Source organism: Pochonia chlamydosporia, chromosome 1 (assembly GCF_001653235.2).
Source record: "Pochonia chlamydosporia 170 chromosome 1, whole genome shotgun sequence".
NCBI classification, from domain to species: Eukaryota; Fungi; Ascomycota; class Sordariomycetes; order Hypocreales; family Clavicipitaceae; genus Pochonia; species Pochonia chlamydosporia.
The window spans coordinates 2,388,856-2,400,254 of NC_035790.1; the positions used below are offsets into that span (position 1 = coordinate 2,388,856).

At 48.7% G+C, this 11,399-nt stretch overlaps 4 protein-coding genes across 4 annotated transcripts; 2 read left to right on the forward strand and 2 right to left on the reverse strand.

The window, feature by feature from the left end:
- Positions 1–498: 498 nt before the first annotated feature.
- On the reverse strand, positions 499–1,653 carry VFPPC_00597 (hypothetical protein; the record flags this gene model as incomplete). The annotated part of the gene is made up of 1 exon (XM_018280586.1): positions 499–1,653. The coding sequence occupies one exon, from the start codon at positions 1,651–1,653 to the stop codon at positions 499–501; it is 1,155 nt and encodes a 384-aa protein (XP_018148775.1).
- A 2,149-nt stretch (positions 1,654–3,802) lies between these two features.
- VFPPC_00598 (arylsulfotransferase protein) lies at positions 3,803–5,514 on the forward strand (the record flags this gene model as incomplete). Its single annotated transcript, XM_018280587.1, has 2 exons — positions 3,803–4,234; positions 4,315–5,514. The coding sequence occupies 2 exons, from the start codon at positions 3,803–3,805 to the stop codon at positions 5,512–5,514; spliced, it is 1,632 nt and encodes a 543-aa protein (XP_018148776.1).
- A 359-nt stretch (positions 5,515–5,873) lies between these two features.
- VFPPC_00599 (glycosyltransferase family 20) lies at positions 5,874–7,860 on the reverse strand (the record flags this gene model as incomplete). The annotated part of the gene is made up of 3 exons (XM_018280588.2): positions 5,874–7,439; positions 7,501–7,773; positions 7,843–7,860. 3 exons carry the CDS (start codon positions 7,858–7,860, stop codon positions 5,874–5,876), a joined length of 1,857 nt encoding a protein of 618 aa, XP_018148777.2.
- Positions 7,861–8,921: 1,061 nt separating this feature from the next.
- Positions 8,922–10,979, forward strand: VFPPC_00600 (hypothetical protein; the record flags this gene model as incomplete). Its single annotated transcript, XM_018280589.1, has 1 exon — positions 8,922–10,979. One exon carries the CDS (start codon positions 8,922–8,924, stop codon positions 10,977–10,979), a length of 2,058 nt encoding a protein of 685 aa, XP_018148778.1.
- Between the last annotated feature and the right edge of the window lie 420 nt (positions 10,980–11,399).

An 11,399-nucleotide genomic window follows, 5' to 3' on the forward strand; every position in this document is an offset into this window, starting at 1 on the left:
GCGAAAGCATGGTTGTCTCAGGATTGTCAACGAAACTGCCGCGCGTCTATCGAACTGATGCTCCAAGTCACACAACTGTAACAGTTGATACGTGCATGAGAACTAATGTGCTAACAAGTTATTATCTGTTGCAACGAAGGTAAACTTGGACAGGTTATGCAATGTGTCTGTTTGGGTGGTTGTCGAGGCTTCTCACAATTCTGCCACAAGGCATCATCACATATCATGCTCACACTAGCAACAAGCAAAATAAGAGCAAAACAACTTGTAACAATTTTGTGTCTATCTCTTTATCGAAATGATACATATTTTATGCAACAAGATGGACTCAGATGGCCAGTCGCCAAATTCGACCACTCGCTACGCATCCGCAACGACAAAGCTCACCACGGCCAGCAGGACACAGCAGCAACAAACCCCTTGGTAGATCTCCAGGATGCTACCTCTCTATAAACAAGAAAACAAAAGAGCATTTACTGACCGCTTCAGGTGAACAAACTAATTGCTGGTGGCCGCAGGCCAGCCTGGGATGCCCTGGAACCAGCGAGAGCGGTACACTTCCTGAGCATATCGCTGAGCCTTCTGGAGCTTTCCACCGGACAGCCAGTTGATCTGGTGCGAAGTAACATCCTTCCACTTAGCCTGGATGTAAATGGCGTTACCACTGCCATCCAAACTAAGACACTTGATGTCAGAACGAGGCAGCGACTGGCCATTGCTCCCAACACGCTTATCAACAGGCTGGAATCCTTGCAAGTGCTTCTTCACCACAGCGTCTCCGTGTTCAAACTTCTTAGAGGGGATGTCAAAGACATGGACGTCCACATCAGTGGAGATGAGGAGCTTGCGCTGGTTAGGCACGGGCGTGAGATCGTGACCACCGTCCCACCAGCCGCTGTACTGGGTGTTGGCCCATTCCGTGGTGAGCTTGATAGGAGCGCTGACTTTAAACTCGTGGACGGGCTTGGCCTGGAATCTTCCATTATTGTATGCGTATGCGTTCAGAGTGCTGGCGGAAGGCTGCTTGCCGTTTGGTGCCAGATCGCTGCCCGAAGCCCAGAGCATGTTGCTCTGTTTATCCCAGACAAGGCCGTGGACACCGGGGATCCGGTCAAGTTTCTCAACTGGGTTTCCGAAGGCTTGTAAGCCTCGTCCAATATCAAAGACCTGGATGTTTCCATCCAAGCGGTCTGAGGTTGTCGCAATGGCGATCTTGTTGTTCGGCACGAGCTCGAGGCTGTGGGTGTTACCCAAGTCTCCTCGGTTGACGCAGGTGCCAAACTTGATCTTCTTGTCCTGAGCATTTCCAGGCAAGTAGTTGATCATGAGAGCTGCACCATTGAAGATGGTGAGGATGCTCTTGCCTCCGTTTGCCCATTTGACCTCTGGCACAGCGTAGTTTCTCTTGATGCAGGCCAGAAGGTCTCCGGGGATACCCTGATTCTGAGCGTCATTGGAAGTCCACCTCCATGATTCTTTGCCATTAGTGTCATGGACTACAACTGCTGCCAGAGCAGAGCCGGTGCCATAGAGGCCTGAAATGATCTTGGGTGGTGCCTTGGCGGCAGCCATCTCCTCATCACGAGCTCCGACGGGGCTGCCATGGACGGAGTGTATGACACCAAGGGCGAACACGGTGTTTGAGATTCTCATCTTGACGGTCAGCGACTTATACTGAAGCGTCAAAGAAAGGAAGTATTGTATATAATAGTGTAGAGGCTGTGTGTATCAAGATGGACTTGAAGTTCCTGATGATCTTATGATTTTCTTCATCTTGGAGATATCTTGAACTGTTTATATAGACATCAAACGCATTGGATATGAGTATTAACAGGATCTATTGCTCTCCTTCAAACTATCATGGCCATTAGGATCTGGGTTGTAAGTAGCATCAGGATTGGGATCAGAACTGTTCACGCTTTGAAGCTCGTCAGGATCAAGACTGGCATCATGCCAACTACCAGGGCTGCAGTAAACCCACAGTAGCACCTTCAGTATCTCCAGAATCACCAAAACCATTAGGAATAACACCGATAGTTTGAGAACCACTAGGGTCAATATCGTGACCACCAGGATCTTGAGGATGAGGGCCATGACCCTCGATCCCCCTTGTTACATGGGTAGCCTCATTAAACCCTAGCAGTAGGGGTAGCAGTGGCGGTGACAACATCGGTGTATCAACAGCATTAGTACGCTCAGATTATACAATGTGTTGGTGAATGGAAAGGAAACGAGGCTCATAGAACCAGGCATAATTGTGGTTGTGGATATTTGGCAAGTATAACATGCCCGGTTTAAGTGAACTTTCTTCAGCATATTCTTTCAGTGTATAAACATAAACTAATTTAAGTTACCAACATGGCGTATCGCATTAGCGCATTGTACATTATCGACATTTGAACATCGTGCCCAGTACCGTGTTGAAAACGCCTGTCATACATCTTGTACAAGACAATATACGGTATAATATACGGGATCAATCTCTATTCCAACACCAGATATAGACCCTGGTAACTAGATTCAAATTGAAAAAGTGCTACCGCGGAAACACCGTATTGGAACGCGCGATTGGATTAAATTACGCCGAGTAGATTCTAGATGGTGGCTCGATACCAGCACCAGCCACCTCAACTACGCGCTGGCTGCTCATCACGGACCAACATGTAACCGAAATGACCGTCCCAAAGGTATGGGATCTTCTCATTGTTGGAAAGTAGCATTTCCACTGCAGATTTCGTTCAATACATGGTAACTTGTCCGGTGTGGCCTTTGAGATTATCCGCGGCATGCGCAAGACTCAAGATATCTGTGTCTATTGCTGCGCCAACTTTAGGTAGATTCGGAGACAAGTCAGTAATGTTACCAGCAGGATAGACACTAACAAATGCGCGTAGGCTCTGATGTTAAACGTTCCCTTCTTTTCGCTACATACTCCATAAAGGGACGGTACATTCGGCAGTTGGTCATCCTATCGGGTTGTTACACGGCGTCTTGTACTCCTTTGGAATCCGTACTATGGATATTGAGATGAGTCAATGGTAACATTTGACATAATACACAGACCACCAGGTTATATTACAGGTCATAAATAGCAATTGATACGACACAATGCAGATTTTTCATCCTGCGTGCCCCAGTGGGAACACGGCCCTTCCCCAGACCAATGTGCCATCCACGAGGATAATTATTACTACCTTTGGCATAATGTCAGTCAAATATAATGAGATCATTATCTCTGTAAAGCAGGTGAAATTCTCCATATGAAATTGGAACGAAGGCACGCACGGTTAGTGGCACGCAGCGAGGCAGCGCCTGATGGACCTTGCGAGCCAAACCCATCCAACGGAGCCCGCTTCATTATCACAAAGAGACAGTTTGGAATGAGGCTCAGCCTAATTCGTATTGTAAAAGGCCGCATACTAACGTGGCAAGCAATGGTTTGACGGTCATAGGATACGGAGTGTCCGATTTTGATGGCCAGCGGTTACGAAGTTCCGGTTGTATTCACTCCAAAAAGTCCAATTGGCTATGAAGCAACATGGGCACAACCAACAGAGTGAAACATCCGTGAGCACGAAAAAAGGGGGCCACCGACGAGTCTGGTCTCTTTGTAGGTTCCAATGGTCTCATTGACTCTGCCCGTAGCCATTAGTCTTGATTCCGGCGGCACCAAGCATACTTCGTACTCGACTATGTTTACAAATGTCATCCCATCAGCCATAACAACTGTCTTTGTCTTTGAGCTGGGCTAAAACAGTCTTTACACAATAATGCTGCTTCCAAGACGAGTCCCCGAAACAAGATGACTACCATGCGGGTGCTGCTCTGCCGGTGGTCGATATTCGTAAGCGTCTGCTTCGTTCTCTTCCTTCACGGCAGCGCTTCAGTCTACGGACAACGACCATACTTCAAGTTATCCAGCTGGTATGACTGGGGAAAACACGGCTTCAGTCCGTTTTCGCTTTGCCAGACTTGCCACCAAGAAGCAAGCAGGCCAAACGTTGTTCAGAAACATGACCAATGTAGCGAAAACTTGCTTTTCGTCGAGTCTCGTCGCAGATCGGATGCCTGTGGCCTGATGGTTTTCGACAATGATGGCCATCTTGTTTGGATGCCATCACAGTCAGAGTTTCATAATTCTAGGGATTTCCAAGTACACAACGTGAATCAACAGAACTTCATTACCTTTCTGAGCGGCAACGGGGTAGCTGGTAGTGTAGATGCATATACGATGGTAAGTTAACCCTTGTTCACCAACATTCGCTCGAAACTTGTATTGGAAATCTTGGCTAAGGGCATCATATGGTCGTAAAGCTGGATAGCTCTTATACAATCCACAAATCGTTCAGGGCTGTCGGCATCGTCGCTGGTCATCTATCCGGACTGCACTTTACCAAGGCTGGGACTGCACTAGTTACAGTCAGCCAAGTGCCAATAGATGGCCAAGGCCATGGAAAAGGAGACAAGTTTGATACTATATTTCAGGAGATTAGCTTGGAGTATAACCAACTCTTGTTTGAATGGCGCGCCTCACAACACTACATGGCCAGTCTCACAGCAAAGGCAAACTCGTTTCCTATCCAAAGCGTTGACAAGGATGTCGAAGGAAACTATGTAATATCTACTCGCAACACCATCATCTGCTTGAGTGGAAAAAACGGCCGACCAATCTGGAAACTTGGCGGTAACGCATATGAGTTCCAAGATCTATCCGGAGTGGCAACTTTATTCTCAGACAGCCACCGCGCAAGTTGGCATGATAACACGACATTATTGATCACAAACAATCATCCTACGAATACAAACCACAAGGCTCTACCTGCCGCAATGCTGGTTCAGCTCGACGTGCAGAACAAGACTGCCACTCTCATTAAAGCCTTTGATGCTCCCAAAAGGCTACCTTCTTCCCTTGACACATTTCAATTCTTAGACGGCACCATCCTAGCTACCGGGGAGCATCAATCCACAGCAATTGAGTTCTCCAATAGCGCAGAAACTCTCTGCGAAACACACTTTCCCACCGCCAGATTCCAGCCAAGCTGGATGGCAAACTATCGAATCTCAAAGCACCAATGGTCAGGGCATCCGAATACAACCCCAGAACTTGAAGTCCGCCCAGAAGAGAAAGCCGTCTATGTAAGCTGGAACGGAGCCACCGAAGCCGACGCCTGGGTCCTGCAAAGCGGCCCAAGACAGGACGGCGATCTATTCATCGACCACTTGATGGTGGTTAAAGAGGGCTATGAGACAAGGATCCAGCTGCCTCGACATACCGAGGAATACCTGCGCGTTGTTGCCCTGGATAGAAAGCGGAAGTTTCTGTCCAAGTCTGCGGCAGTTTCGAAGCACGTTAAACATAAAGGATGTCCCCATTCAAGTAGGGCATCTCTGATGGGCATGAGAAACTCGGGACAGGGGCACAACATGTTGATAGCCTTTGCTCTTTTGGCGAGCATCGTGCTGTACTTTCGCAGATTTGCGTTTTGGCGGATATTTGACGTTAGGAAGACATAGACAGACCGATATTTTGTAATGTAAATTATTCTTTTTCAACTTCGATTTGATGTGTCCTTGACCAGTAAAATCGAGTTCCTGAAATGATGTGATTAAAGGGTGGTAAGAATTTGCTCAGAATGGTTAAGGTCAAGGCATGGAGGATCGTGCCATGGGTATATTAGCCTACAGCCTCTTCAACGTGCATTATGCTACCTTCAACCATATGCGGAATGTGTTGGAATAGAATGTGGCCCTCAACAGCAACAACGTGTTGTTCCATTTCAAGAGCGGATGTAAGAAAAAGAAAGACTTGGTAATTCAACTTTATACTGTTCTATACTTTTGAAACGCCTAGCTCCCTCATCTTTTGTATCAGCCTACTCGCTCACAACTGGAAGTCCACCCACCGCCTGATACCTTTGGGCCGGAGAACCAGCAGCCCCTTTCAAACAGCGTAGCATAGTTGAAACCCAATACCCAACATCATACTCGGTGACTCGTCTGTACAGTGCTGCGTGCATCGTTTGTCGCTCCTCCTCCGACATATTCAGCGCCTCGTAGATCTGATCCGCGACACCAACCGTATCCCAAGGGTTGATGTGAATCGCCTCCTCCAGGCTACTCGCCGTTCCGCTAAACTCAGAGATGATTGTCGGGCCATGCGCATTCTGTTGACAAACCACGAACTCCAAGCTCGTCGTGCTCATCCCGTCGCGAACACTCGTGAACAGTGCAACGTCCCCGGAACGCAGCAGAGCAAAGTATTCGTCAATGGTGAGGCTCTGAGAGTGTAGCTGAATTGGCATGTTTTCAAGCGAGCCGTACTTGCGGTTGATGTCTGAGACTAGCTCGTTGACACTGCTGGCGTACTTCGAGTCCTCGGTATCATCTTCTTCCATTGTGGTTTGGCTAATCACTTGGAGGAGAACGACTCGATTTTGGAAGTCCGGATACAGGTCAAGGAAACGGTCAAATGCGAGTAATTTCTTGTCCACGCCTCCAAGTCTGTCCTTGGGGTCGTATGCCACGATAATCGACTTGCCTTTGTGCTGTTTTCTTAGTGATGAACACTTTTCTGTAACTGAGGCGGTCCACGCAAGTGAATGAATGTTGGAAACGTTTATTCCTACAGGTATCACCTCAATCTGAACTCGTCTCGATGCCACCTTAACAGCGTTGGGTGAGGCTTCTGCGCCAAGAATCCGAGCGCAAGAATTTGCAAAATGTTGCGCATATTGAAATGACTGAAAGGCAATAAGATCAGAGCCAAGCATGCCTTCAAGAATATCCCGTCGTCTGCTTAGACAACGAACCAACTCGCTAGAAGGGAAGGGCGTGTGGAGGTAAAAGGCAATGCTGATGTCTGGATACCGCTCGCGAAGGAACTGCGGCAACAGCATCAAGTAGTAGTCATGGATTAGTACAGTGTCTCCAGGTTGGTACGCTTCAAGTACTTTCTCCGCGAAGAGCCGGTTCATTCGAAAATAGTCCGCCCACCTCGTTCCCTCCTTGTATGCTTCCGTGGGCGGGTGCTGCTTGTAGTGAAGCAAGGCACAAAGGTCGTGCTCGGCATATCGTCTCCACTTCGATTGGTCCTGGAGTTTTATTCCTTCCTCCGTAATGTCGGTTTCGTCTGCAAGCCAGACAGGGACGATGTTGAGTTCGTCTTCGCACAGCTGGCGCTCAAGCCGTAGCTGGTCATCGTACGCTACGCTGACTTGGCCCGACTTGCCTGTTTGAACATTTGCGTTGCCTCCCAGGGCAATAGAGGTTGATGACGGTACTACAGGCGGTTCATCGTCGGGTTTTGTATCGTCATTGCTGTCAGAACCGTGCCGAATCTCACCGGTCCATGCCACAACGGTGTGGTTGCGAGGACTGTCTGAAGAGAGGTAATGCAGAGCATCCAATAATGCAGAGCGATGATAGCAGCGGTGCAATTCCTAACGTGATTCCTACGTCAGCTTCGGCTTGGAATAGATTTGTTATAGTTTGTTTACCCACCCAGTCTGAACCTTGGCGATATTCCAAAACGTGAGGGACGGTGAAAGTGACAGATATTATATTCCCGTCAGCTGGCAAAGGTTTAGTTGTGCCACGAACTGCTTTTCGACTGGACGCAGCCTTTGGGCTTTGACGGGTATTCCTGTCAAAATAGTCTTCATCATACGTCCCTATGGCTACGCCAGGTGTTACGGGTACTTGCACAACCGATTGGCGTTCATGGGGAGGTAGATGAGTTTCGCTTCGGATTGGGCCATTTGGTCTTGGTAGAGACTATATGGATGGTAAAGTTAGTTGACGTGTTTCAATTGCAACAATTGATGTATTGCTGGTATGACGAACCATACTGATCTCAGTCATGCCAGACACACCGTTACATGGGGTCCTTTGAACAATTGGCTCACCAAGAACCAGATGGTGACTTTCCTCTAATAAGGTGGAAGTTTTAGTATAAGTGAATCAAACTGGGCTTCCCGAACGATGCTGGTCGTGGAATGGTATATAGAGTCACCTTGGTGGCGGCATGTTGCCATGTTTTGATGGGTGCTCCCGTCAGGGCCATGGCCACCGTGATGTCATTGTCCATTGCCAAAGGACTGTCGCCGTTTCTATTTGAAGTTGCAGAATAGTGGCTTGTACGGCGGAACACGTCGTCCAACCTGAGTTGCCCATAGGCCGTTGCTTAGCTGGCTGACGTGGAGATGACCATGTCGATTCGATCTGTCACCGGACCATTTTCTCCGACGTGGCAAGTAGGCGTAGGGTTGCAAAGTCAATAATCGCTTTGCTCATTGCATTTCATCTCTGAAGTACAAGGGTTCTCGAATGGCGGGCAAACAAAAGCCATTCGTACACTCCATGTGCACACATAAGGAGCTTCAACCAAGGCGATTCAAATGACAGACCAGAGGGTCAACGTGGTTTCCATGAAATAGACACTAGGAGAAGCGTTCAATTGTCGAATACGTCACATTGTAACAGGTTGTAAAATAGGTACCATCTTGGATAGGCGATTGAGTGTCAAACATTTTCTTTCCTAAATTTTCTGCGTTGCAAAGAAATAGTTGGTATTCAGATCGTTGAACCAAGGGTTGATGCTGTCCTGGAAGAATAACGAACAGCTTCACCTCGGTCAGTGACCCACCACTGTGCCCACCAAGGAGATCAAGGAGAGTGGGACTGGCCTTGCTGAGCCTTCGAACCGGAATATCAATTTTGCCGGCTGCCGAACTTCACTCGTCAGCCGGTGTTCCAATTGACATTGACAAGACAGCTCGAGGCTCGTAAAGCAAAACCATACCACACCCCCGTGACAGCTTCATACCCCCCCAACGACATCGCGACGACCCAATGCGAACTGACGTTTGAGATGCAGCCATAGGGAGTCGATATTTCGACAAATTTTTGGCCAGTCTTGCCTAATGCCTGTGCGGTCGCCGGCATTTCGCCGGCGCACCGGGCCACGATGCACTGGCAAGGCGTCCAATGTTGGCATCTGGGTCACCGATGCCGTGCTCCTGCAGGCCATTGAACAGTACCAGCTAGCTGTAGCGAAATCATGTCGCCGAATAAGCTCGCACGCGGGACCCCTTGAAAGCCGCCGTCGAGCCGCAAAACGACACATGACCGGCGCGTTACCAACGACTCATCCCTTTCCATCCATCTGGCAGTTTGACGTCCCACCCACTACAGTGCAATGGGAAGCGCCCACTACCCAAGAATACCGACGTAATAAGCGAGACCAAATCAGCGTGTCCAGTATGGTCAACCGTTTTGTCGGGTGGCTGGAGAGCTCTCTCTCAGCTACAGGCCCCTCCATATCACTTCCCAAAGCAGAGTCTTTGACCGGGACTGTTTTCACGGAAGCTCTAGCAGTCAACTCAGTTGCCGAAACTGTCGTCGTTCCGAACTCAATTTTGGAGGAACCGGACCCGTTAGCGTACCTCCCTGAAGAAATCATCGCATTTCGATCGAGTATATGCAATTTTAAGATGGTCGACGTCGGTACTCTAAACAATTTAACAAAAACATGTCGACAGTCATTTCGCCGGAGAATTATGCGAGGAGACATGTCTGTCAATACCATGCTGGCCGCCTTAGACCCCCTGGACTCAGCCGCGGAAGCCCGTCTTCCCTCAACGGAGACAGCAAACAAGATACGCGCCACGATTCGACGCTCAATTCTATACGCCCTGGTGGATGCCCAGAAGCAGAGTCCTGGGTCCGTTGCCCATGACCTTTGGCTAGCCTTCCTCGGTAGGATCTGTGCTGACGGCGGCAGCGAAAATCATCATGTTCAGCTTTTCTGGAGCATCATGAACGTTCTGCCGTCCTCTGTCAAAGAGCTCATACCAATGGGGCAAATACATAACCTGACTAGCACATTTGTTGCTGCTCAAGCCAACCGACCGAGTCGCTTTGCCAATTGGTCTCTTCGAGCCGCCAGATTCGGTCGATCGCTTGCCTCGCTGAACACAGAGCAACGACGTGAGCTTGACGATAGTATGAGGATGTTTCTCCTTGAGCAGGATTGTGCTCCGGAGACAATCAAACGGATGCGATTCGCATGGCTAGCAATTACGGCTCACGACGCCAATGTAACCACCGGCGAATTCATCCGGAATTTTTATGCTTGCATTGGTAAATTCACCCAGTTGCAGGGCCAGCAGCTGTGGCGGATCTTGATGTCCAGATTAAGCGCCATTGGTGCACTGGATGACGAGGCGACCAAACAGCTTGCGGAGTCGCCATACATTTCCATGGACCAGCGATGGACCGCTTTAGTGACATATATTATGGCGTTTGGGAATAAGGATGTCGGATTACGAGAGATGTGCGACGTTCTGAGTCGCATCAGACACTTTGATACCGTTGTGCGAAGCTTGACAGCCAATCCTTCTCGCAATTCCGAAAGACACATCCTGCCAGCACTTGCTTCTGCATGCGACAACCACCGGCAAGCCCTCGAAATATTCGACTCGATCCCAAGACGCCAACCGCATTTCAGACGCCCAAACTGGAGTTGGACCTTATGGGCCAAGTATATGGAGCAAATGATCAAGGATCCCAAAATCCGGCCCATACGTGTCTGGCACGTCCTCAACTGCGACCACTGGTACAACTCCAACAACCGCGCCACACCTGAGGAAACAAGAGCGAAGACGCAACTTTTAGAAAAAATGGCCCTGTGGTTCTTGGAAGCACCGCACCTCAACAGCCGCCAAATTTTACGCAACATCGGGAAATGCATCTCCCACCAAGGAACCCTGACAAACGGAGTCTCATCACCGATGCTTGCCCACTTGGCACACCATCTTTCTCGGGATCTAGAGGTTGGAGGAACAGGAAACACAGCTCGCATGGAGTGGCTGTTGACCATGGTATCTCAGTACCATGGGGTAGACGAAGCAAAGAGAGCTGCTGAGGCGCTAAATGGGTGGCGAGCACAAACTGGATGGGAAGGTCCAGACAAGCTTTAGATTCCAAGAGACTTGTAAAGATACCAAATGGGCCTTGCTGGCCGAGCGTATATAACTTTTAGCATTTGGGCTGTAGTATTAAATGTATTGCATCCATAGAATGACCAAGTACAAAACCATTGTGAACTATTGATGATATGTATCCATCCGACTTTAAGAACTTTTAACTCTAACTAGTTCTACACATGCAGTGTCGCCGTATCTCTTGTCATGGTTCATTCACATTCACATTCACAAATTGCCATGTTAATGAAACAAGAACCAAAACATGTATTCGGCCCAAAGGCATACCAAAGGAAAACAATCGTTGCTAAACTACACATGAATACAACCGTACCAGCGACAAAATCCGCTAAGCTAAATCCAAAAACAAAGCAGAATCATAGACAGGATAGGATGAAAGCCGTAGCCACGGATTAA